General features: G+C 38.2%; 1 protein-coding gene across 6 annotated transcripts in view; it reads left to right on the forward strand.

Annotated features, from left to right (window-relative positions):
• The window catches only part of ncam1a (neural cell adhesion molecule 1a), a 242,147-nt gene that overhangs the window by 190,767 nt on the left and 25,840 nt on the right, over positions 1-25,540 (forward strand). For 4 of the 6 annotated variants that reach the window (XM_088619961.1, XM_088619962.1, XM_088619963.1 and 1 more), the window contains 5 exons: positions 2,448-2,598; positions 4,951-5,135; positions 7,363-7,459; positions 9,776-9,946; positions 11,861-11,992. In XM_088619961.1, coding sequence (XP_088476087.1) covers positions 2,448-2,598; positions 4,951-5,135; positions 7,363-7,459; positions 9,776-9,946; positions 11,861-11,992 — 736 coding nt within the window. Of the gene's footprint in view, positions 1-2,447; positions 2,599-4,950; positions 5,136-7,362; positions 7,460-9,775; positions 9,947-11,860; positions 11,993-14,063; positions 14,079-16,213; positions 17,582-18,681; positions 18,784-20,395; positions 20,468-25,540 lie in introns of all 6 variants that reach the window. The other 2 variants (XM_088619965.1, XM_088619959.1) reach the window with 2 other exon arrangements.

The raw sequence follows: 25,540 nt of genomic DNA on the forward strand, positions 1-25,540 counted from the left end.
AAGTGAAAGAACTGACTGAATCGCTTTATTTTTTTTGTTGTTTTGCAGTTACTGAGTATCAGCGATATCCTCTTCTGCTGTTTTTAACGGCTGTGTTAACATCAATTAATTTCTTTCACAAAACTGTAAATCCTTTTCTACTCTTTTTGGAAGTAGAAAGTATTGTGGCAGAGAGTAAGTACATGACTGCTGTAAACAATGTAAAACAGAAATAATTGAATAAAAACAGAATAAAACCTTTTGTCATAGGTTTCCAAAGTTTTTTAATCCTCTGTTGTACACAAAAGATTTAAAATGCTAGTGAAAAAAAACATTGATAGATACTAGAAAAGCAAGCTGAAATATGTGGGCAGTTACTGTATGATGAATTGTTTGAAGAAACCCTTTGAAGTATCAAAGTGTTCAACCACTGTAAGACAGGCCTTCAGTTCTGCTTGATGAACTAATTTGGAGCTACTTTGATTACTTAACCTGGGGCAGAAGTATAGAGGAGAATTATATGAAGTCTGCGGTTTATGGAAACCACAGGTTTTTGTTTGGATCAAATCCAATACAAAGATTTGAGTGAAAAGGTACAGAATGAAAATGAAAAGAGTTAAGTTAGGTCTAGTGCCCAGTAACATTTTAAAATGGAAAGTATTTTTTCTATTTTTTTCTTCAAAACATATTAAAGGTATATTTAATGGAAAAATCAGATGGCTATTCGTAGAACCAGTACTAATTAAAATTCCGTTTATTATACCATCCCATCTGTTTGTGAGACAAAAACTTTAATTAAGACTAAATTGCATTTGAAAATATATATATTCGCTTTCAAGATACTATTGTGTTTATAAATATAACCAGAATTGAGAAACAATTCAGCTGCGCATTTGCATGTTATTCATGACAGTGTTTACTGTGCAGTTGGTTATTATAGTAATTATAGTTTAATTGTTCGTATGACAAAACCAAAAATAAAGATGCCAAAAAGGAGCTAAAAAAATGTAGAGTTCTTTTTGTCTTGGTAGGGGGCATATTTGTGAGCTTACTGTTTCTGCGTTTAATGTGAAAATGGAATGTGCACTTAAAAATGACTTCTTTTTGTTGACACATTAGCTTTTGAACTGAGTCAAGATTAAAGTTCTACCTCTCTTCTTTGAAGCATTTTACAATCCCAAAACTCTTGTGTAGGTTCTCACACTACATAGCTACTCAGTAGGTATCAAGAACACAGCCTCTGAAGCATCCTTTTGAAAGACAGAGTAGGTCTTTCTTGAGTAAGTGCATCAGATAGTACAACTCTTAGAGCTGGAATGCAGCTGGTGTACTGTTCCAATTTGTGTCCATACATGACGTAATGTATAGTTATGCTGTGTTAAAATATGACCAAGTGAGATGCTGAATTAATAAAAAAGCCCTTTTATCTCTGCAGATCATGTGAATGCTGAGCATTAGGTTTCCTAAATTGCAAGAAAGGCATGTAGTATTCTGCTCACAAACCAGATAAGAGCTGTACAAAAACACAATTGTGCTGAGTTGTACTGATTGCATTTGCAGCTGGATGGAATACATTGTAAAAATCCATTTTGTTGCCCCCAATAAGGGTCCCGTCCATTTTGTGCTGTTCACCTATGATTCAGACTTTAATTCATGTCACAACAGCTCTTAGACTTCAACACAGAAACGCTCATTGTGGCGCATAATGTTGCTTTTTGTAGAATCATTGCTTTGAGCTACACATCTGTGTCACAGCGAAGTACTACAGGTTGAAGGAGTGTGTCAAATAGAATAGGATATCTCAATCAAACATAGTAAAAGCTTTTCATGATTTCAAAGAAAAATTCTAACCTCGCAAATCAGTAAATGAAACTTGCTTTTGTGTAGAGGTACATTTTCCAGCTTCCCAACCCAGGAACATCAGTTTAAATGCAGCCTCAATAGAGGGACATGGTTATAATACAGAGAGATCAGAAATATTTTTTTTTAAAAAGCAGGAAATAGAAAATGCTTTTTGCATGTGAATAAAATAATAAAAAAGTATCTTGTGTGGTAGGAATTTTTATCAACTTGAAGCTACAGTTAACAACATTGTATATTGTGACAGTGTTTTTATTTGTTTCTTGAAAACGTTCCTGTTTTTTGTTCATTGAATACAGCAGCTGAATTCTGTGAAACCGTTAAATCTCAATCAAAATTGGTAAAGAGGGAGTTTTGTTTTCTAAAACTGCGACATGGCTTTATTTAACCTCACACCAGTGCAGTGTAACCTCACAACCGTTTAGATCTCTGGGAAACAGACTGAAGGATATAATTGTATTTTAGGGGCAAGGAATCAGGAATGTAATCTTATTTTAAAGTGTAAATGGTCATGTTTTTTTTTTAACCCGCTAGATAACAAGAGCTGACAGAGCTAAGAGGCTGGACAACCGCTAAACTCCTTTTATTCTCTTCCTCTTTCCTGGCAGAGTTTGGATCGAAATATAGAGGTGCGGAGTGATGCCAGGGTGTCTTCCCTCACCCTGAAGTACGTCCAGTTCACAGACGCGGGACAGTACCTGTGCACAGCCAGGAACTCCATTGGCCAAGATTCCCAGTTCATGTACCTCGAAGTTCACTGTAAGACTGCTGGTTTGGTTTTTTGGTTTGTTTTTTTCTAAGTTTCTCGATCGTTGATGTAGATTTAGCTCAAACACGGATAAGGTCTGTAGCCTCTTGGGGTTTGGGGCTGTGTTTCCGCGGATTTAGGCTGCTGCCATCATTGCTGCACACGGATTTGTCTTCATATCAGCTGCCTGAGTTTTTTTTGTTGTTGTTTTGAGCCAAAGCTTTTCTTGTAGTTTTGCTACCATCATTCTTTTTCCAACATTGGCATGCTAGTTAAAACCTGCTTCGCTACAGTGCAGCAGATGTTTTTTTTAGCCGTGCAAACTACAGATCTGCTCAAATAAACTAAGACTTTCAAGATCTGCACTCACAAAAGTAGTACTGTGTCCAGTGCTTATGTTTGTTGTAGAGATTAAAAGATAGTTCAGGTGGGTAGCTGCATCAGCATCCGTAGTCTGCAAAGGAACAAGTAATACAGTAGGCTTATTCCATGCTGAAAAGAGAAGAGAGAAAAACACAGCGTTTTGGCTGTGAAGCCTTCTTCAGGTGTGATTAAAAGATAACAAACATGTCGCACCATCAAGCCATCCTGTTCAGTCATCTTTTATTTTTAAATTCTGTAAGATCATACAAAGGAAAAAAAAACTCAGCAGGTACTTTAATTCATAAACACCTCCACAGAGCATCAGGTTGTGGCCCAATATTCAGATCTTTCAGATGGCAAGAAAGCAAAGATCTGATTATTGGGCTACAAACTGATTTATTTTTTGTCTTTTTACAGTACATGTACAGTAGCTCATTTTTAGCTACCCTTTCCTGGCTCTTAAATAGAAAATGGATTTCATTTTCTAAGTGACAGAATACAATACAGTAGATGATGAAAAACTCAGATTCATCTGAAAACTGTTTTACCATGTGGTAGTCAAGGGCAAGCAGATATATTTTCTTTTAATTTGCATTAATATAGACATATGGCATTTTTAGAGCTTATAGATTTCATTTGATCTTATTAGAAAATTTTAAATAAGTGAAAGAATTAATAAAAATATTCCCAGCAATGAATGTGTAATTGGATTAACTTCCTTAGCCCTGAAACAAAAGTAATCTTTGCTGTTGTACTTGATAGCATCATAATACGTAATTCCCAAAATTGTTTTGAGCTGTAATTAGACCATGTTAAAGATCACAGTAATCTAGTTTTGGAAAGAGTGAGTAATTAGTGATAAAAGGTGTTTTGTTACAATTGAAACTGAAGGTCCACAATTGACAGATGAAATCATTCTGTTCTGCTGCTTGTAGATTAGAGGCAGCATTTAAGCTTGTTTTGTTCTGAGAGATAGAGAAACAAATTGACTATGGATTTCTTTGTGAATAGATGGCACTGCTGAACATTTTTGACAATAGCAGTGTATTTCTGGGAATGGTAAAACATGTAGGTTACTATTGAACTGTTTTGTCTTATAGCTGATAGAGCTCTATGCACTATTGAACTGTTCCTCTGTCTTACAGCTAATTACATATCACATTTTTTGTAAATGTTTGCTTCACTCAGAAAGCAACTGTTTGCTTCATAGGATAGGTTCCAAGAAACTAAATCTACTAGAAGCATAGTCTGTTCACTTTCCCAGAACTGACAGAATATCAATTTTAAATCTGATTCAAAGAACTAGATGTCTCATTGTACAACAGGCTCATTGTACATGCTGACTACAACAATCTAGTCTCCTCAGCACTTGGATCATTCGAGAAATGTAGCTCAACTAAAAAAAAATTGTAAATGATATCTTCATTAGATAGTAATCCTTGTTATTTAGTACTGTATGTGAATATCTGGAAATGCTGGATTCTAAATGTCGAGAGAAAAAATGTCCACATGGGAAAAAAAAGGCAAAACACGCTGAAAGGTGTCCTCCCATCAATTCAGCTGTGCTAGAGTCGAAAGCAAATAGAGAGGAAAAGGCCTTATGGAGACTTATGTTTTGTAGTTTTTACCATTTTCGTTTAATATTGTAATTTCATTAAAACGCAGCCTGTACTCGAAGCCGAGGAGAGAAAAAAAAGAAAAACAAAGATGACAAAGGAAAAACTGCTGATAAAATAACATTGCTTTTTGTTCAGAACTGTATTGCCGGCATCCAGGGATGAAATGTTTCTTTTTTTTTTCTTCAGATTTCTATTATCTCTCTGCATAGAAGAATAGTCTGTTTTAGAAGGAATGCTGACGCGGTTTAAAAGAAAAATCAATGCTACGCTATACTTAGTGTCTAACGTGCTAACAAGAAACGACAGGGGCTTGGAAAGACACACGCCGTGGCGGTACAGGGAAATTAAATTACACAGTGCACGTGTGCGTGTGATTCACAGATGCGCCGAAGATCCAAGGCCCTGTCACCTCGTACACGTGGGAGGGGAATCCCGCCAACATCACCTGTGATGTCATCGCCCACCCCAGTGCCTCAGTTGTGTGGTTCAGAGACGGACAGCAGCTCCCCAGTTCTAACGCAAGCAACATCAAGATCTACAACACCCCCTCCACCAGCTTCCTGGAGGTACAGTATTTGTTTCACTCTCGCCCTTTGCAAAGGATACAGTTGTACATTTCCGTTCAGACCCAGTGGCCAAAACATTTTTATTCCTTTCGTGGAAACAATTCTGTGGCGATTTAATTGAACTTTTAGCCAGTTTAATATTGATAGGCTAATCCCGATTAGATCTGTACTTTGTCTTCCTAAACATAGTCTTTTGGCATCTTGGGGTTGTAGAGAGTAACAAATAATGTTGCTAATATAGACAGCGAGTTATTGGTAAATGTGACGGATTAGCTACTGCAACACTTCATATGGGCTCCCCATTTATAGTTTACCATGAGTTGTTGTGTTCGAGCTATGATTAATGTGAATTAAAGATGGCTAAATCTTCACAGTGGCACAAATAACAAGTTGAGTTTCTTCTTTTCCAAACACTAATTACTGTCAAGGTTATTAGTGTAGTAGAAGGCAGTAGTGGGGAACTTTGGTAAGTTGCTGACACTCATATACTGTAGTAACTTCTGACTGTACCTATGATTTACAGGATTTTGGTCATGTTTAACCATTTACTGTACATGACCAACTCTATTACTCTAGATACAGTATATATAAAAAAGTTCCCTTAAAAGTTTTTATATCAAATGCTGCAAGATTTTGGAGTTGGAGAAATAATTTGGACCTCTGTTCCTTTAAACTGTATATGTGTACTCTGTTATTGCATTTCTTTGATATAAACCTCCATAAACTGCTTTTAATGGCCACAATGCTGAAAGACCTCCAGCTGTTGCTTCTTGAAAGATCAAGAGCATTGTTCTGATGTGCACTTATATCACAGTTGCTAAGTGTTTCTTAAGTGTTCAGACCGCAGTCTACAGCCTATCTCATCCTGGAAGTATCAGAGTGATATTTTTAAGAGTGCTGCCTTTCAGCACCAAGTCCCAAGTACCTACTGTTTAAATAAAATAAGCCAACATGTCCAAATGTCATTTTAAAATACAGTTTTTGTTTTCTGTGTTTTTCCCAAAAGCACCTGTTATCCCCGACACTAACAAAGTATTATTGTTCATTTTTTGTCCTTTGCCTCAAAGGCAATGGGACTGGCCAAAGGTCATGAACAGCTCTTATTTTGACAGGAAACAAAATGTCAAGTTGCCTCGTTGTGCGAATTGCATTGGAGAGTGGCTTTTTACGAAACATTATATTTCTGACGGTCCGAAGGTCCAGCCGTGGATTAGCAGTGGCAGGTGGTAAAGGCTAAATGCCAAGAGGAGTTCATTTTAATTTGTCCACTGGTGCCCATTCAGGCTGTGCACTGTAACTCCCCAGCTTTAACAGAGACGCCCTACAGCAATGCTAAACTGGACTCGGCTAGGGAACACTTGTCTTGCCAGTCATATCCAGGGCTTTATGGTGCGAATGCAAGCCTTATCTTTTCCCTTGTTGTCATTTAAGCTCAGTCTTGCCTATTGGGATTTGCAGTGACAGGCAGTTTGGTGACTAAGGAGAGGAATGAGCACTTAGCTTTGACGTCTCCAGGGAAGCATCCTTGTTTCTTCCAGACTGGTGGAAGGACAAAACTAGATGGTTCAATAATAAAAAAAATATATTTAAACTTTAAAAAAAAAATGCTTATGTGCATATGTTTTATTAACACTGCAGTGCAAATGTCATATACATTTTGCATTATTATACTCTTTTCACAAAGTGTTTTTGCTTCTTTTCGCAAGAGCACAATTCCTTGGTAATCTTATACTGAACTTTTAGCCATTTTGGTTGTAAGTGACCAGTTAATTCTGACGTGGCTCTCTTTTGTTGTAGGAAAACTAGCATTTTTAGCTTAATGGATGTGTAGATTGGAACAAATGATTTTAATGACAAGCCCCCGATAAAGAGTCAATTCGATTTGACTGGTAATTGTGAAGGATTAGCTACTACACCACTTCATAGTGGCTGCTTTCACCAGTTGCTGTTATAATCAAAGTTTTTGAAGAAAATGAACAGTATGAATGAAAGATTACTACATGGCAAACTGAGTTTCTTATGGCCCAAAATGAGATGTGCTAATCACGGACAAGGTTATTACAATAATAGAAAACGCTTTAACTTCATGGTCATAGTATACAGACATTACAACTCCAGTTTGGTTAAGGTACCTACAGTAAGACGTTTGCACTGAAACTATTGTAATTGTAATGAAAGAAGAGTCGAGTTGTAATTTACAACTCTTTTTGCCTCTGTTTTATTGAAGGTTACTCCAGAGTCTCAGAGTGACTTTGGCAGCTACAACTGCACAGCCACCAACCGTATTGGCACCGAGTCAAGAGAATTCCTCCTCATTCAAGCAGGTCAGTACCAGTGCCGCCGGGTGTATGGGATGACAGGGCAGCACACGGTGCAAAATCATCACTGCTGCTGTTCTTATTTATCATGCCATTAATTTATTCACACCTCTATCATTCCTTCAATTACAATTCAGCAAAAACAAATCTGCAGTTACATTGCTTTCTTTGGAAGTGCAGAGGATGCCTTCAGACCTGTATTGAGGCCTCCAAAAATTAACTGTTTCCTCTGGGTTATAAGGGATGATAATGCATGGAAAACATTAGTAGTAGCATGCATTGTGATGGTCATGGTTATAGTGGTTATGGTCAGATAGCCTATTGGAGACTGTAGGTAAAAGATCCTTGTTCTCTGTAAGTAATGGAGGTGGGAATAAAAGAATACACTAAAGTCTGAATCGAGCACTTTGCACTGTAGTGTGCATTACTAGGATAATTAAAGCCGGCTAATACAGTGGCCACTCTGCCAGGAAGAGTAGGCCAGTGCCTCCTGTTACTGTGGGCTGTGAGACAGGGGGCGTGGGAGACCACTGGAAAGCCAAAGGCGACTGGAGATCTCCAGCTCACACTGGCGTCTTCAGGGTGCAAAGAGTCGTATGCTGTTCAGATTCGCTTGCACTGGTGTTGTTTTCACAGCTGGACTGAAAGGAGGCAGCGTCTTCTGAAGGCCAACCATAAAACAAAGTAGTTTTGAAGACAAGGGGGTGTAAATAAATGTGACCCTTGAGTTTCTGGGCCTAAGTGAATCTTTTATGATTATATATACTGTATGAGAAATATGACTTCCTTTATATTATATTGTTCTCTGAAAAGCTTTTTATTGTTCTTACTTCACGAGGGGTATGATTGACATTTGAGGACACTGTAAATAAGAGGTTACCCAAACATTCAATTAGATTATTTCTATATACCTGTAAAGTTTAAGCAGTCGGGAAACTGTAGTAAGGCACGGTGAAGTAGCCATAGGAACAACATTGCAGTGTTGCAGTTTTGAATAAATTGCATTCAATAAGAAATTGCAGTTATTAAAAGAAAATATACTTATTCTTTTGCTTTATTAACAAAGGCAGGCTAGAATAAAGTGTAAGTAATTGACATATCATATTTGCAGTGCTCATTACTTGATATTGTTACACGTACTGCACAACCTTAATTTGAAATTGAAATTCTTGACACTTGCTAGATAATGTAAGAACTGCACTATTTATATGATGTTAACTTTTAATGTAGTATAAAGTCTTCCTAATTAGGGTGAATCATAACACCAGCAAAACATATTAAACATGAATTAATATACAGTATCTGTGTGTTCTTTTGAAATTGTTTTTTTTTCTTCAAATTTCGCAACAGTAAGCAAACCTCAATTTTGTGTAAAATCCGAAGACATTTATAAATTATCAAGTGTGTGTGAGCAATTAAAGTATACATTGGTGATGTTGAAGATTCACATTAATGTTGTTGAGAGACTCCATTCTTACTTAGCATAGAATCCCACGTAAAGATTTGTAGGTCTTTAGTAATTGAGTTTAAAATTAAATCAAATAAGAAAGGAGAAATAAATGTGAAGGGATCAAATTCAGTGTCTTACTAAGACAGACAGGTCTGACACAAGTTATACATATTTTGAGGATGTCTGTCTATTCCAATCCGTGTGATTCTGTCCACAAATTGCATTAAGTTCCCAGTCAACAATTCCCATTCCTAACAAAATCCCAGAATCAATTGTGCTTTCGTCCTTCATATTTACAAATGCTGTCTGGGTTCATTCCGATGATGTCAATCAGCTCTCCATTGCTGTCAACTGCAGTTAGTGTTCATATTGATTGTATTGGCATATTATGTTGCCTAATTTTTTTGCGCATTCCCTTATGAGCATTTTTGCACTGTAATTGGATTTCTGTGGTGGTTTTCACATGCTTGTATCCTGTGCTTACTTTGCAATGGTGTCTCACTGTTTCATTCATGCTGTTTTCACAACCTCTTCTTGCTTCACCATGCTTTACTGTGATTTCACTATTCTTTACTACTACTACTACTACTACTACTACGTTTGTAGTAGATTTTGTTAGCAATGGGATTTGTAGAATGTACTACAAAATCTACTACATTCCTAACAAAAACTACTTCTACTTTACTAGTAAAAATGACTCCGCTTTGACCAAGTTTTCATTTTGCTTCACTACATCATTCTGTTTTTACTTTACTCTGATGCCAATCAGACTAATTACCTTAATGTTGCACTTACCATGGTATTACACTGTAAATGTTTTCAAGGGTCTGTTCTGCCTGCCAAGCCTTCTCCACAACATTTTTCCCTTTTAGAGGTTCCGTCCGCCCCCGTGATCAATGAAGTAGACCCTTACTCCAGCTCAGCGCATATAGATTTTGACGAGCCTGACGCCAGTGGTGGCGTCCCAATTCTCAAGTACAAGGCCGAATGGAGAGTGGTGGGCCTGAGCGAGTGGATGCATAAAGAGTACGAAGTCAAAGATGGTGAGTTCCTTCAAGGTGGGATTGTGGGAAATACAGGTAGGGTCACGTTACCTGTTGTTGGATCGGCTGAGAACTGGAATGCCGGGCTGAATTGCAATTTCATGCTTGTTCTTTCTTGAATGTTTTATTTTAGTCAAATTGAAGTTTAATATACTTTCGGGAGATAAACCAACCTAAAACCTGCTGTACAGCTAGACAGATCATTGATCCTTCCTTCCTGGTCTTAATTACACTGAAGCCCTCTTGCACTCCACTCCGCAGGGGAGTTTATGTAACTGCTTGTCTTCATGGCCTGATTGCCGCGCCTCAGCTTAGCAGGTTAACAGAATGCTGTAATACGATTGCATAACCATGAGAGTGCTTTTGTGGTGTGATTTCTCTCTTCAGAATTGTACACTTTCGAGGAATTTTGTACTTATTTTGTACTGTTGGTCCTTATTCCTGTATGTTTACTCAAAACATCCTTATTCCTTATTCCTTATTCCTGTATGTTTACTCAGACAAAAGTATGTCCTTGAGTCGATGGTTGAATTTAATCAATCACAGCCCAATAAGAAAATGAGCAGTTACAGTAAGTGCTCTGTACCCTCCTTCCTTAATCTATGTAAGACATTGCCTAAATCCATTAGAGATCCTGTGACTGTCAACATTAAACATTTAGAAAATAAAAAAAATCCAACTTTGAAAAGTAAATACAACTGTTGGCATTATAGAAATCTTGTAAATTCCAGATGTTTTTCATATAAAATCATAGAGTTGTTGGACTAATAGAGAGAGTTGGTTGGGGGGAAGTAATTGAATATAGTGATTAATGATGTGAACAAAATGAAGTTTCATTACTTCTCTACTAAATAAAAAGACTTGAAAATAAATAACAGGTCTTCAGTTACTGCCTTGCTCCAAGTACTGTGTGTCTCACGTCACTATAATTCTGACACTTGGCCCTGTCAGATCGACTGGATTGTGTGTCACTCTGTGCCCCAAGGCTGTGTTTCAGAGAAGAGCATTTTGCAGCAGCCTACTACAGTGGGGTCTGTAATCTTAAATCGTATCATCTGCCTGCCTGTCAGAAAGGGTCCCAAAATATCTGCTTTGTCTGCGATGTAATCAAAATAATAGGCAGCTCTCATCTGCTGTTTCCGCCCCCAGCTACTGTACGTCAACATTTTTCTCAAAGAGCGGTTTGCATGCTCCACTTTTCCATCAAAGAAGAGTTGGAGCAGATAAAAGTTATTTTACAGTTCTGCACCACTGAGTGCAATTGATGCTGTGGATTCACATGGAGAGATGCTGGATCTCGAGATCAAGCTGAAATTGTTAGCATGGGGGCAAGAAAGAAAAGGATTACTGGCATTACTAGCCAGGCTGTCAGCACAGCAGAACTTTGTTTAGAGGATTGTAGATCTATACTTGTACAGTAAGTGTTACAGATCCTAAAAAAAGCCAACGGCTCTCAATGTGAGCATCCATTTACTGAAGGACATTCATTGTGCTGGAAAGTTCTGTATGCATGTATTGGCTTCTATCAGGAAACAGCTGGATGAGATCCTCAGATAAATTATCTACTCGTCCGTTAAACAGGCTTTATGGGCTAGTTTGTAATCTTTCACGTGTTCTAAGGCTGGGTTAAGTCATAATTCATACTTTTGCTCCCAGCTCACTTTACCACTATGACCAGTTTTAATCAAAAAGGCAGACAAAAACTAATGTTGTAACAAAATCCAATTTTATAAAAAAGAAAGAAAAAAGGCCTTTTTTGAGCTTTGTGTCTATGGAAGCGCCTTGTGAGCTCCCGTCGATTTAAGTTTGTATTAATTATTCAGGACCATCCACTTTTGAAATTCAACATGAATTCAATTTTGACTTTTTCGCCTCCGTGATTTGTCTGCTGAAGACTCCTTTCGTCTTCCGCAGGTTACAATGACAACACAATTGTCATCTCGGGGCTCAAACCCGAAACGAGCTACGAAGTGAGGATGTCGGCGATCAACGGCAAGGGAGAGGGCGACAAGAGCCAACCCACCATCTTCAAGACTCAGCCAGTCCGTAAGTACAGCGCGATCTCCAGAGTCTCACTGCTGCCTCGGACACCCCAGGCAGATTAAGATGCCCTCCCTGCAGCACAGCAGCCCAACCTTCAGTGCTGAGAATGCATCCCCTGGTGCGTCAGGCGACTTGCGAAACGCATTGAAGTGTCCCTGTTTGCGGATCAACATGACGAAGCGAGGGGCTGGTTGGGAGGGCGTGTTCTGATCGCTGGAACCCTTCCGGGTGGAAAGGGGTTTTGGCAGCTGGGACTGGTTAAAAAAAAATCATCCCCACAGGTGGTTTTGAAGCCCCTTTGATGTGAAATACACGCTGGGTGCCTGTCCCTTTCGTCTTCTGCATTAATGCTAATAGTTTGCTTTGTAGCTGGACAGCGAGGCAAATCAGCCTCCTAAGGTGGCCGTGCAGGACCCTTTGCATATCCTTGGGAGTGGATCGCATTCGATTGGCTGTTCCAAACAACGGTTTTATCTCTGTCAGCACTTCCACTCTTAACTGCTTCTCTGCGAGGTCCATGCAAGTACAAGGGAACGTGACAGTAAGGGCACATGTGGCTTTCCAAGGTAGTTTAAATGATGTGGTCTCCGGTGTGGTGTTTTTTGGCTGCTTGAAATTGGATTATGAAGGCTGACAGGTCAAAGGAAAACTTCCCATGTTTTTTTTAGCTCTGAAGTTGTGTAAGGTTGGGGCCAGGGTTTCGTCTTATGCAGCAGGGGATCTTTTTGCAGTGTGTGAGCACTGGAAATTCCACGCAAGGCTTGTTTTGCGCTGTGAATTTCCAGGGTATAATAAAACCTGTACTTTTTACAAGCTATAATTATCTGTATCTTGTCACTGCATTACAAGATGGGTTGTTCAACAGTGGGCTTATGGACAGCATTTCCACCTAGTGTATACTTTAAAGTTTATTCTGTGCTAGCCTGAAGCTGCACTGTAATAAAAACACTTTTATTTCACTCAGAGAGTCAAATATACTGTACATTGAGGGAGTCATTTATACTGTACATTGCCTGACTTCACCTAAATTTAGTTTTTTTCTTTTAGCTGAGTGTTTCAATTCATAATGCCATGGCTTTCTTTAAACTCTAAAGGGCAAAGATGCCACAGCTGGTATTGTAATGACAAGGGCTTTTGTGCTCATTACAGTACTGTGATTTCCCTAGGTGGTGGCAGGAGCTTCTACATTTAAGCCTTTCAGAAAGGCTGCATACGTGACTTTATTGCACTGTATTGGCATGACCACGTACTGTAGTATTTATTACAGTTTACAGACTTTCTCCTAAAGATTGGATGTTAAAAAAAACATTTAGTGTGGAATGCTGTCCTTGAAGTCCTGGAGGGCAATAACCACATGGTGCTTGTGGGACAGATCAGCCACCCTCGAAAAAACTGCCTACAGCGGGGCTTTTAATTTAAGCTGTATGAAGAGTGAGGGAGTGTGGGGAGCGCAGCCGATCTCATTTGAATCTGTGCCCCCACCAACACAGCCGGTGGAGAAGTAACTATTATAGAGACACCTGTCATTACTTCTCTTTTAGCATGCTAATTATGAGCCTGTGTGTGCTGCTGTTTAGATCCTCTCTCTCAGGGCGTTTTGTGAGTGATCTTTCAAAGAAGATACTGTAAGTCACACGGAAAAATCTGAAGCACCTGCAGAAATGCTGCTTTTATACGGGTGCATTTATTTCTTTGCTTGCCTTTTTTGTAGCATTTCATCCAAAACTTCTGAGAGGTGTGCCAACTAGGATTGTCCAGGTCCATAAAGGCGTGCAACGCATTTGTTGTGCTATCAGGATGTTTCCACTTTTTTTCCTCCTTTCTCCCTCTTAAAATACTCCAAACGTCAGTCTTAAGACTGGGCATTTAGGTTTGAGATCTCACTGATGAAAGACCAGCAGGCTAGCACCCATCCATCTGTACTGCTTTAAAAAGAAATTTACTACATGTTTATTTGAAACCCGTCCTTTCTTTCTTTTCTCTCATTTCCGCATTTCCATTCTCACCTTTTCTGTTTTTTCTTTTCTGTTTTTACTTTTCCCCCCATCTGTCTTTGTTCCATTGGACAACTCAGACTATCCTTATTCAAGTAAGTGCCTCCTTGTACCCTGTCTGTTTTTGTTAATTTAATTCATCCTATTAACATTCTCTCAAACATTTCCATGAATTCTGTTAACTTGCCCTTCATGAAATCTATTAACTTGTGCTAGTCTAGCGATGAGAACTAATTTCCAAAGCACCTTTGGAGCTTTCTGACTTTTAAGGCTGTATTTCCTGACTGAAAAGTAGTTTTAAATTGCTTTTAGTCTTCTATTTTAATTTCTTTAGTGATTTGCACATGACTCAAACTGTTGGATTCCATTCTGAAAAAAATGCTTTATTAAAGTAAAAGGACATGTACTTCAAGGAACTCTGCAGAAAAAAACTGTTGCTCGAGTCAAACCTTAAGTTATAATAAAGTAGATCTATACTTTTAAGCTTTCATCTTATTTTAAAATGAAACCACCTAGTGTTTTATATGTCAGCTCTTTTTTTTAATTTTGCAAGAAGCCACTTTCTTCTGTTAAAAGGAAATTTGTCATAACACAGTTGGTTTCTAATTTGCAATTATCTGATAAGCCAAAGTCCCAGACTGGTCAGAAGATCAGGATACAGAGTAGTTTTCTCAATAAGAAAATGAAGAAAGAAATAATTAACTGCATTTTTAGTATTTCCTTTCTCATGTGTCTTCTAGCTGACATTTTTCACAATCTTTTGGAATATACAGGTTGGTTAAAGCTATATTTTTAGATCATTGCCAATGGTAGAACAGATTTCAGATGTGAGCTTTGCTATAGCTGACCCTGGATGTTAGTACCTACTTACTGTAAATATGGTTTCCGGTGATTGTGAATGTCTCTTAATACACTGTAATGTGGTATAATGTATAATTTAGTATAAAACCTAACAGTTTTGAAAGCACAGTGAACTATTTGGCTGTGTCTGTGTGCATTTAGAAGGTGTTGTCTAAATATAGCTGAGACTATAATGAATCTCATCCAAGATACTGATGCGGCTTGTGTACTCTATAGCCATGTTATAGTTATAATGTTCTACTTGATATTGTTACTATTATTATGCTGGTTGTTTAACAATATACTGGACTAAAAACTCCTAAGGGATGGGAATGTAGCACAGGAATTTATCAAAACAGTAAATGTGATAGCTCTTTTTTCTGTTAATGAGTAATCAATCTCTAGTCTATGTCTTTTCTTGAACAGAATGTTACAGTACCCCTCTGACTTACAGAAGGCCGTCAAAAACATAAAAATGCTGGGCACAGTGAAATGAGCTAGGTGTTGAAGCTTTACTGTTTGAGGTGATATAGCAGCTCCTAATTTGCAAAGCTGCCTTCTTTTTTACTCAGTAACTTATCACATTTTTTTCTGACATCAACAAAATGTGCTCTGCAACTCCCTTCCATTGCCAAAACAATTATAGTAAAAGATGCTCCTTCTTAGAACAAAAGGCAAATCCAGAAAGCCTACTCAAGTGCAAGATGTCGTTTGTTATAATTATACTTAAATATCAGAGAAGGGACATTTCCTTGAAGAGACAGACTGCAAATTACACGTTATATTATTCATCCAGAGGTTGTTGGTACAAATGAGGCCGATGATTGGGAGAACAATGATCCAGAGTGTTCAAACATTAATTACGGAAAACTCACTTAATGTTTTTTGGGAAGATGTGGAAATGCCAGGGATTTCGATTTTATGTATAGGAGCACTCAGGACATACAGTACATTACAGCTTTAGAGTGTTTTTATTTTGGGCAAAAATAATTTAGATTTAGATTGTTTCTGACATTTTTATTTTAGTTCAAGATTCCAAGCTGAATGTTTTCAGATTCTTGAAAGGAACTGCTGACAGAATCAGTGAAGTCTGCTTTCATTTACATCTTTTAGGCTTGTTTTCTTTCTTTTAAGTGGCCAGCCAAAAATAGCTTGGTGAGAGCACGTAAAGTCAAAGAAAACATGCCAAACTTCAGGTGGAGACTTTCAAAGCACGTTTTGTTTTGTTTATTTTTTAAATGATTAAATATGATCGAAACCGGGGGGTGAAAGAGGGCATCACAGTCTTGAAAGCAGATTGAAGGAAGACGTGGCTCACAGTGACAGCTGGGAATAGAGCTGCCTGCAAATGTTTAAAAACATCTTCATGTCATGCTGTTGTCCTATGCAGTGACCGCCGAATCACCGTTGATTGAGGAGAGAGGACATGTCTTTCTTTTGAAGTATAACTACCCTAAAGCCAGGCAGTTTAGAAAGAAATCCAAAGCCCATCACCTGACGTACTTGAGTAGAGACCGCGCCGTCTTTGGTGCCCGACTGTTACTGTCAGTCAACGGCGAAGAAAGTGAAGAAGACCTGCATGATGGATTTCGCAGTCCAACAGCCAGCTCAATTCAAACACCAAGCGCCGTTGAGAAGGACGGAACGACTGCTGCAGATTCATCTGAAGAGACGGCATCGGAGACATACGATGGCTCTGTAGACCTCGCTGGGACACCTGAAGAGATGCCAAGCAATTCTCACTTCTCAATTCTGTTGACGATGGAAGATTTCCCAACCACACCTGTACCTACAGCAGCTGATGAAGCAGGTGGTGCATCGGAACCTTCCGAGCCACCGTCTGAAAGAGATGCTTTAGAGGAGATCCGTTCGACGACTGCGTTCCTTACGGTTCTTCCTGCCGAGGACATTTCCGTTGCTGAATTTGTAGAAGAAGGAGAAACAACTGAAGCACCCAGTGATGGCACTGTCAAGGGAGCAACTGTTTTTTCAGAACCCGAGCAATCACATGAAGTTACTGAGGAGCCTCTTGCTGAAGCACCAACAATGATGGCTGAGAATAGAACAACCATGGCAGCACATGCAGTGGGTATAGGAGAGACAGGTGCTCCTGTTGAAGGGGCCACAGGCTCAACCCTAACCACAGGAGCACTGTATGAAACTGAAACTACAGAACACCAGACCGCAACTGGAGGAATTCAGACAATGCACAGCACAGAGGTAGCCAACAACATCTTTGATTTGGTCACAATCATTCCTTCATTTGACGGCCAAGAGGAGACTACTGAAGATGGTGACGTGGTTTTTGATGATGACCAAGATAATCTGACTTCAGTGATTGTAGTGCCTCTCAAGGAGGAAGAAGAAGATGTTGAGCCACTTGTTTTAGATGAGGAGAATGACATAGCTACACTTGGACCCCTAGGAGTGGAGTATATTACCGAAGCAACAGAAATAGGAGATAAAGTAGGATATGAGAAGGCATCCACTCAAGCTGTAGAAGGAGTCATTGAGATATTGACACCATCCCAGGAAAAAGGGGAATTGCATACAACTTTATCTCAGGAATTTATTTCTCAGAAGGAATCGGGGTTATTGAATTTTGCCATGCAGGAGGCCACAACGTATCCAACTAGTCAGCCAGTAACACTGCCGGAGGTCATCTCACTAGACATCAAACCCCAGTCAAAAGAGACTGCGACCACTGATGAGACCACAGTTGCCACCCCCACAGTTCCTGGCTTTGAGAATGTAGACAGTGAGTAAGGATTTGCAGGAATGATGATACTTCCGAAAGTATGGTTTGCTTTTTTTAATGTGTGGCGTTTTATATGTTGTTTTTACAACATACAGCAAAGCAACACTGCTACACCAACATGAATGTCTTTGTCATTGCTTGCAAAAAATAAGAAAATACATTTGCGTTTTAGAAACAGGCAGTGTTTGCTTTGCACTGAGTATTTGCAAGTGTGATGGGAAACTGTTGAGGTTCTTTGCATTAATGATGTGATGATCTGCCAAGCAGAGCTGAACAGAAACGGCAACAGCTCAGAGAGCTTATCCTGCATTGCCAGAGAGCTTACGTTAAGTCACATATTCTAAGCAAAACAGCACATCTTCTATGGATGACTGTTAGCACCGGGTTTCGATGTACTTTTGGGAAGATAGATGAGATATGGTACTTTTAATTTTTTTTCGATTTTTTTCAATGACTGTCTTTCCTCCATCAGCACAAAGGGTCCACCCCAGGGCTCATTATAAAAAGTAATAATTTCCCTAGGATGCCATTAACACAGCTTGTGATGGACAGGGAAGATAAAATGTTTTTCTAAGCTTTTGTTTTAGGCAAAACGAGACTTACTGTCACTTGACTTAATTGCACTTTTTAAAAAATATGCATTCCTTTCAAACAATAACAGATCAGAATGCATATATGGAAGCTTCATATCAAGATAAAACTTACTAAAGTTTTATCATTCAGCTTCTGTTTTTAGAATATGCTATGGCTACAAAAAGCAAACCAGCTGCTTTTTTGCCATACCAAGTTCTGAATGCTTTTTATGCTTTCTGAATGGCTTTAAGGCACATTGTTCCTGTCGAATCACGTTTTAGAATCAAGGTTCCCACAGGACGTCGGTTGTATAATTCTGGAGGACTTCAGCAGAGTTGGCACAGTTTGCTTGTATTGTTCGGCGAAGTTAAAAATACAAACTGACCCTTTTCTCGGCTGTTATTGCTGTGTTGACATTGAAGCACTGCACATCATTAGAGTTGGTATCGACAGCTTTGCCAAAGTGTTGTGTGCCTTTTTTCTTACAAAATATCCCTGTTGTGTTGTTAATTTACTTTACCTCTCAGCAGCAGCATCCATGACCACTGAAATTCTTTTAACAAACTCAGTGCTTCCAGAAACTGACTCCTCATTTAGTGATGCTGTCACTAAAACACATATAGAACCTGGTAAGTTAGCTTTGCTTTGCTTCCCATTTCCTTATGATTAATTAGCAGCCTCTACAGATTGAAGTACTGTACTGTAGGTGCAGCTAATCAGTATGTTGTGTTGTCTATAATTGCAGCCATGAATAGAGTTGCTGTTATTATTTTCAATACCTTATTTTATTAATAAAACAATTCAATTTTAAATTTTGAAATTGAATTTTTTCTTACGAGTGATTCTGAGTTCCTTGTTTTCCTCTGTGGTTGGCGTTGCTGGTTTGTGTTGTTGTTTGCTTAATTATCCGAGTCTGACAGTTCTTTCACATTTCCAGTCCTGTGTTTGAGTTGCTTTGGGGCACTATTTTATGGGTAGGCCTGAGTATTGTGAGACCGAATATTTCAGACCCACCACCTTTTTCATGGGCATTTTGCATGCACCTGCATGTTAAGAGTCCACAGGAGACTACGTTGTAAGGTTCATGAGAGTGGAGTGAGAAAACTTCAACAAGGATAGACATTAAGAACTAGATCCTGAGATTCCTTGACAGTACTTCTCAGATTCCACAGTCCTTTAATTTCAAGTTCCATATTGCTTTTCTTTTTAGGAATTCTTCAGCTCCCATATGCTGTGTAAAATAAAAATTAAAAAATAGGAATGCATTTAAATCATGTAGACCTTTTAATGCTTGCCAGGAACAAATGACAGACATTACATTCTCCATAGCCAGGTGAGGTAACAGCTGTCCAATTGGCCTCATATCTGCTGACTGAAAGAACACAGAGACAAAATGTAGGAGAGCATTTCTTTCATTGAAGCAGATGCTGTGTTGTTATTTAACATGTCAGTAAAGACAGCAGGGTGCATTACCCAATTCTTTGGAAATGTTAAAAAAAAATTGCAGAGCCTGCTGTTGCTTTTTTTGTATGGAACACACTGTAGGTGGTAAATGGTTATGGCAGTATCTGAACTTTTGGGAAGGAAAAAAAATCTTACCTTATGTTCAGCCTTTTCAGCTTCTGTAATTTGGAGGATGACGTGATAAAAACCGAGTTTTCATCTGTTGCCTCTGTGGAGCTTCCTGTGAAGTAACAGAAGTAATTTACGTTTTCAAAAACATACGCTTGATTGCCAAAGGTGCACCAACTCTTCTGCCCATCTGTGACATTGAGTGTTTGTCCAGTATAATAGCCAAACGTTTTTACATACTTGCTTCACTTACATTTTCTTCTGTTGACAGATTTGTTAGCGGATGTGGTAGTTTTGCAGCCCTCTAATGCAAAATGAGCAGCATCAAGTGTCTAGTATGCCATCTAAACAATTTATCTGTTTTGAAGATGAAGCAGAAAAAAAGCCCATCTTGCGAAATCTGCATTTCATGAGTTAATGAAGTTCTGCACTTCAATAAGGGAAAGCACTTGGAAATATTACTGTCTGTTTACAGTATTTTTAAAAAACCTGCTTTGCATGCAGCTTCTACCATGAATGCGGTTTTAACCCAGTATTAATAATGTTCAGGTTTCCATCTATCACAGCTCAGTGGGCTAAAGCATTGCTTACAGTGAGTGTTTTGCTGTGGTTCAATTTCCATAACTGAGTTCCCATTTCTTTCATAATCATGTCTTTACCATCTTCCAGTTCCTTCAGTGACACCAACCCCCATTCCTCCAAGCAGCACTGTCGTTAGCGCAGATAGTGAGTATGCCTTTGGCGTGGTTGGCGTGTGGCGTGTGGCGTGTTCTTGCTGCGCTTGCCTGCTTTACAACACGGAGCTGATTCCTGCTTGACGTTGTTCCCTAACACTGGCCGCCCATTTCAGAAACGAAATCGAAAGTTCGCAAACCTGCTTTTGCTCGTTTGAGGGTGGGAGATTGAGGCACAGAGACCCTTCCTTTCCCATGATCCCACCCTGCTTTGCTGCATATTCCGACAGACCATGCTTTTGTTGGGTGCGTTGCCATCACCTGGCATGACGTTAATGCCGTAATAAAGGCGTTCCGTGAGATGCACATAACTAAACAAAGGTCATCAGGCAATAAACCTTTCTTTTAATTTGTGTCTTCATCTTCCACGTTTGGCTTCTTCCTTCTTGGTGACAATATCTGATTAGTCCTGTTATTATTAATAATTAACAAAATATAGCAGATATTAATGACAGAAAATATATATATCTGTTTTAGACCAATTCGATGCTATGTACGTTAATGTTTAAGAGCAGAAAATACACTGTAAGTATGGATGATTTGAACAGAAATGTTTTTACCAGGGCTGCACTGCAACTTCAATTCCTCACCCTCTAAGGCTTTCATTATTCTTATAGCATGGCCTGTGAAAATCCGAAGCAGAGTTTGCCATCAGCACTAACTCTAAATAAATGACATTAACACAGTGGCCTGTTTTGCTTTGAGCCATCAGTTTTTAAGAGAGCTTCACTTACAGGATTACTTCAGATAATAAAACCCACAGAACATCTTATTGGTTTGTGGTTGTTTTTTTTCTGTAGTGATAAAAAAGTAGACTCATTAATGATAGTATTTAGGCTTCTGGCTGTTTTTTTTACACTTCTGTTAAACTGGTAATATTTTTCAGCAATGGTTTTACCTACAGTAGGGAAAAAAATGGTCTCATGTTCTCTACCGTTTATCTTCTGGCCTTCCTTTCCTGTCTTGTTTTTCATCCCTTGATCTTAGTTACCTTTACTCTCTGTTCATTTGGTTACCATAGCAACACTGATTCCCCTGCACTTCTGTGACAGAGGTAACTGCCTTGTGTGCGTCTTCATATCAGGAGGCTGGGAGGAGTTTTTCCACCCAGCTACTGAACGCAAAGATATCTGCTCCTTTTTTTAAAAAAAAAACAAGATGACGGTGTCAGCAAATTCTAATCTCTTTTTCAGCTGCTTAGCAATCTTTTAAGGCAAGGCGGGCCCTAAATAATCATACAAATTGAAGTATTTATAGACTGACAAGAAAAAAATATTCTACTTAATAATTTTACATTATAATTGATATTAGCTGTGGGGGGAGCTCTAGGCATGGCTCTGGTGATATATTGAGAGCTTCATTTTCATTTGGGCAAGAATAAATAACAACCCAGAAGCCTATGAAGCTTAAAATAATAGATATTTCACTTCAGAGGTGTTGTCAGTTCTGCTTTAGCAAAGATCCGGTGAGGTGTTTCCTTGAAAACTGATGACACTGTGAGAAAGACCTCTAAATGGTTTACAGCCATAGCTTTAGTAATGGGGTCGGAAAACCGCTATATTGTCTAATAACTCCTTAACTATATCTGTCAAGGTTGAGCTCTAGCAGTGTTAAGTGTGTCTGTTCTGCTGATTCAGGGTGTCCATTTAAATATATAGGTCCTCTCACGGAGTTTAGCAGAAGGAACAAATAACTGCAATTTCCTTGTTTTCAAAGCTTGGATGAGCATGCTTAGTGTGGAGAGTTTGCATTAATAAGCTTTGTATGTTTTTTTTCCACAATTAATCATATATACAAGAGTTTCATTTTGTTTGTTGGTGTAGAAATAGATACATGGCATGTACGGATTTTAGTTAAAAGTGTTATAGAGGTTTTATGTTCACAAGCAAAATCTACTCACTGTGTGAATGAACAGAAATCTAGACTGTTTCAGAGTCATCCCTTATAATTTAGTTCCTGCTCATTCTCCAGTGATTAAATCTGGATTAGTGAGTGTGTGTTGTGAGTGCTGTTGTTTTAAATAATAATCCTCCTGTAGCAGAATTGCAAATTATCGATTGAGTGCCTGGATTGCTATTATGGGAAACGCCATTGTTTCTGGCTCACACCTTTGAAGAGAAAGACTGTTGTTAAGGTTTAACACTAATTGTGACTAATTAAAAAAAAACTGCCACAAAGTGTGAGCTAATGGATTCCAGAGCAGTCAGAACTGGCTGAGACACAGTGTGAGCACAGCATAGCCACAGTCGGGAAATATCCAAGCTGAGAGCATGTGGCCATAAAGGCTCATTGTCTTTCCTTTTTCTTTCAATTTGCTGTTCATAAAGAACAGGATATTACAAGAAAATGAATGGAAAGTAGGCCCCATACCTCAGAAGCTAATTAGAAGCCATTAACCCTTTTCCTTAATTGAAACCACTGCCCAACTCCTGCTAGAAAGGGGTACTTTTTTTAAAAGCGTGTTTTGAAGCATCTATAAAAGGCTTTACAAAAAAATTAATATTCTGCTCACTATAGTGTCTTGATTTTTTCTTGGCTGCTGTTAAGGATTGTCTGGCTGCTATTATTATTAAAATCACTTTTACCCGTATGTTTGGTCAGTTTTACAAGTGTGGGCTTCTTAAACTCCAAGTTTTTGGAAAGATTCAAATCTCTTGCACTTGCCTGATGTCCAGTGCATAAAATGTTTTGAAGAAACAGTTTAGAAATATTTTTATACAGCACTTTGCATGACTCATCATCTCAAGACATTTTAGAATAAGGTTTTTAGTATATTTTGTGGTGGACATTGTGAAATACAAAACTGTATTTGGGGGGTATATACTGTGCAGTCATATATTATTATACACTGTCTTGACACTTACCTCACTTTCTGGAATCTTGGGAAAAATACTGTAGCAATAAAAGACATTTTGCTGTAGAACTCTTCAAAGTCCTTTTACAGAAAAGGAATACCATTACCTTCTGTATTTGTATTTAATCCTTTTTAGCAGAGTGTGCAGAACGTTTTCATGTATTGTAACAGTCACAGCTTAATTCCTGCTTATACGAAAAACTCATTTGTGTATGCACTACAGTATACACAATGTACTGTACATACAGTTTTATACGAACACTTAATGTTTTCCTTTTTGCAGTGAAAAAAGGAGTAAGTATGATTTTTCCTCATTTTTTACCAACATGGCATGTAGAAATGATAATCACATCTTCGTACTCTTGTGCTTTCAGAGGACTGTATTTATTAGCTGCATGCAGTAACTGACCCTGAAGATTAATTATATGTTGCAGACAGTGTTAAGAAGTGTCTTTTTGCCATTTAAATTTTTGACTTTCTTCAATTTGGCATGGCAAGAATTTCATGAAAGTAGGCTTGATGGAAACTGCTGCTATATAGAAATTAAAATGATTTACTATATATCGCTGCAGATTGGAGTACATATACTGTATTATGCTGATATATATACGTTTTTTTTAAATTGGATGTCATTAGCGCATGGCAGGTACTGTAGGTGGAAATTTAAAAATTAAAAAGATAAATCTTGAATGAAAAGGCAAGGGAAAACAATTGTATAAACGTGTATTGCAATGGGTGATCTTTAGCGATACTGTATGTAATGAAATCAGTAGACATTCATTCCATGCTCACGCAACCGTTACAGATGTGCTAGTCTCTTAAGTTAACCCTGACAATCCCTGATATTTTTACCCTTTGCTACAGCTCACAAACTTTTAAACTCCATGCAGACACAGATCTAATGCCACGTTTGAAATGAATTTCCCCCAAGTGAAATCCCATATGTGTCCTTTTACTCCCCTGTTCCTGAATAATGATCGCATACAAGTAGCTGAAACAGGATGATACTGGGACAGTTATTAAGCACCGCAGATAAAAATCCAGTTCTGTTTGGAAACATTCCAGTCGCTGATCATTTTAATGGGTTACAGTATGCCCACACAGTATGTGACATACATAGCATTTTAAAGTAACAAAAACATTTAGTACCTGCTATTTAAAATTCAGTGTTTCATCTCAGCCTTCTTTCATCACAGACTTGCCTGTTTCACACACCGAAGGACTTTTTACATGCCATGTTAAGTACTTGCGCATGTGTGGTTATTGTAGTTGAGTTGTCGTCAATCAGTATTTTTTAATACTGCGGAGTTTCCTCTGATTTTTGTTTTTTTTTCCCTTCTGTTTCATTGCAGACTGTTACAAATATACACATAATGCAAAATATATTGTCGAAAGAGCTTTTATTTTGGTCATCTCTGTGTGCTTGTAACAAAAACTTGCTTGTAACACTTTGATATTCTTATCGATTTCAGCCAGAGGAAATGCTGTTTCAGTGTCCCTGTTGTTTCATATGTTTTAAATGTTTAATTTTTTATGTTGTGAAATTGCTTTTCATTTTGTTTTTATTCCCTTTGTTTTTTGTATAATTTGGTCTTAACTTCTTATGTTCTCCTTGCCCATGTTTACATAATTTTTTTAATTTTTTGTGTTTTCCATGTGACCTCCTCCACTTTCCTTTTAACCAATCATGTGCGTGCGTATCATGTGACTTTGTCATGTGGCTTGCATGGTGCTGATGATGTCGTCCACGCTGGTGAGCAGAAGGTAAAATCTTTGTTCTGATTGGTCCAGTTCACAATAGAGAAGCATTTTTTTAACAGATCAACCTTTAGTAGAGTTTTTCATTTTTTACATGAAAACACACATCACCAAACCATCAATTATTATTTTTGTTGCTGGTTTACCTAGCTTACTTTCATTGCATGTTGGATATATCATGTAAAAAATACATCCTTGTTTATTTTAAAATAGAATAATAGGAGAAATAAACAATAATTTTAAGATCAACCATTTTGCCTGTATTTGTTTTTAATTTTTTTGTAAAAATGAAACGGAGGTATTAATGCCTGTTTTAAGCAGTTGAAGTTAAATTGTAACAGTCACGAAAAAGGAGATAAATGCAAAGTTTCACATCAGTAGACTAGCTTAACCTTCTTGAGCACAAGCAGATTTTTCAACAGCATGTTCAGTGACGTCTGCAAGTCATTCCTATGCCCAGAAGTGCTT

The sequence above is a fragment of the Lepisosteus platostomus genome, chromosome 25, assembly GCF_059453375.1.
Source record: "Lepisosteus platostomus isolate fLepPlt1 chromosome 25, fLepPlt1.hap1, whole genome shotgun sequence".
Lineage (NCBI taxonomy): Eukaryota > Metazoa > Chordata > Actinopteri > Semionotiformes > Lepisosteidae > Lepisosteus > Lepisosteus platostomus.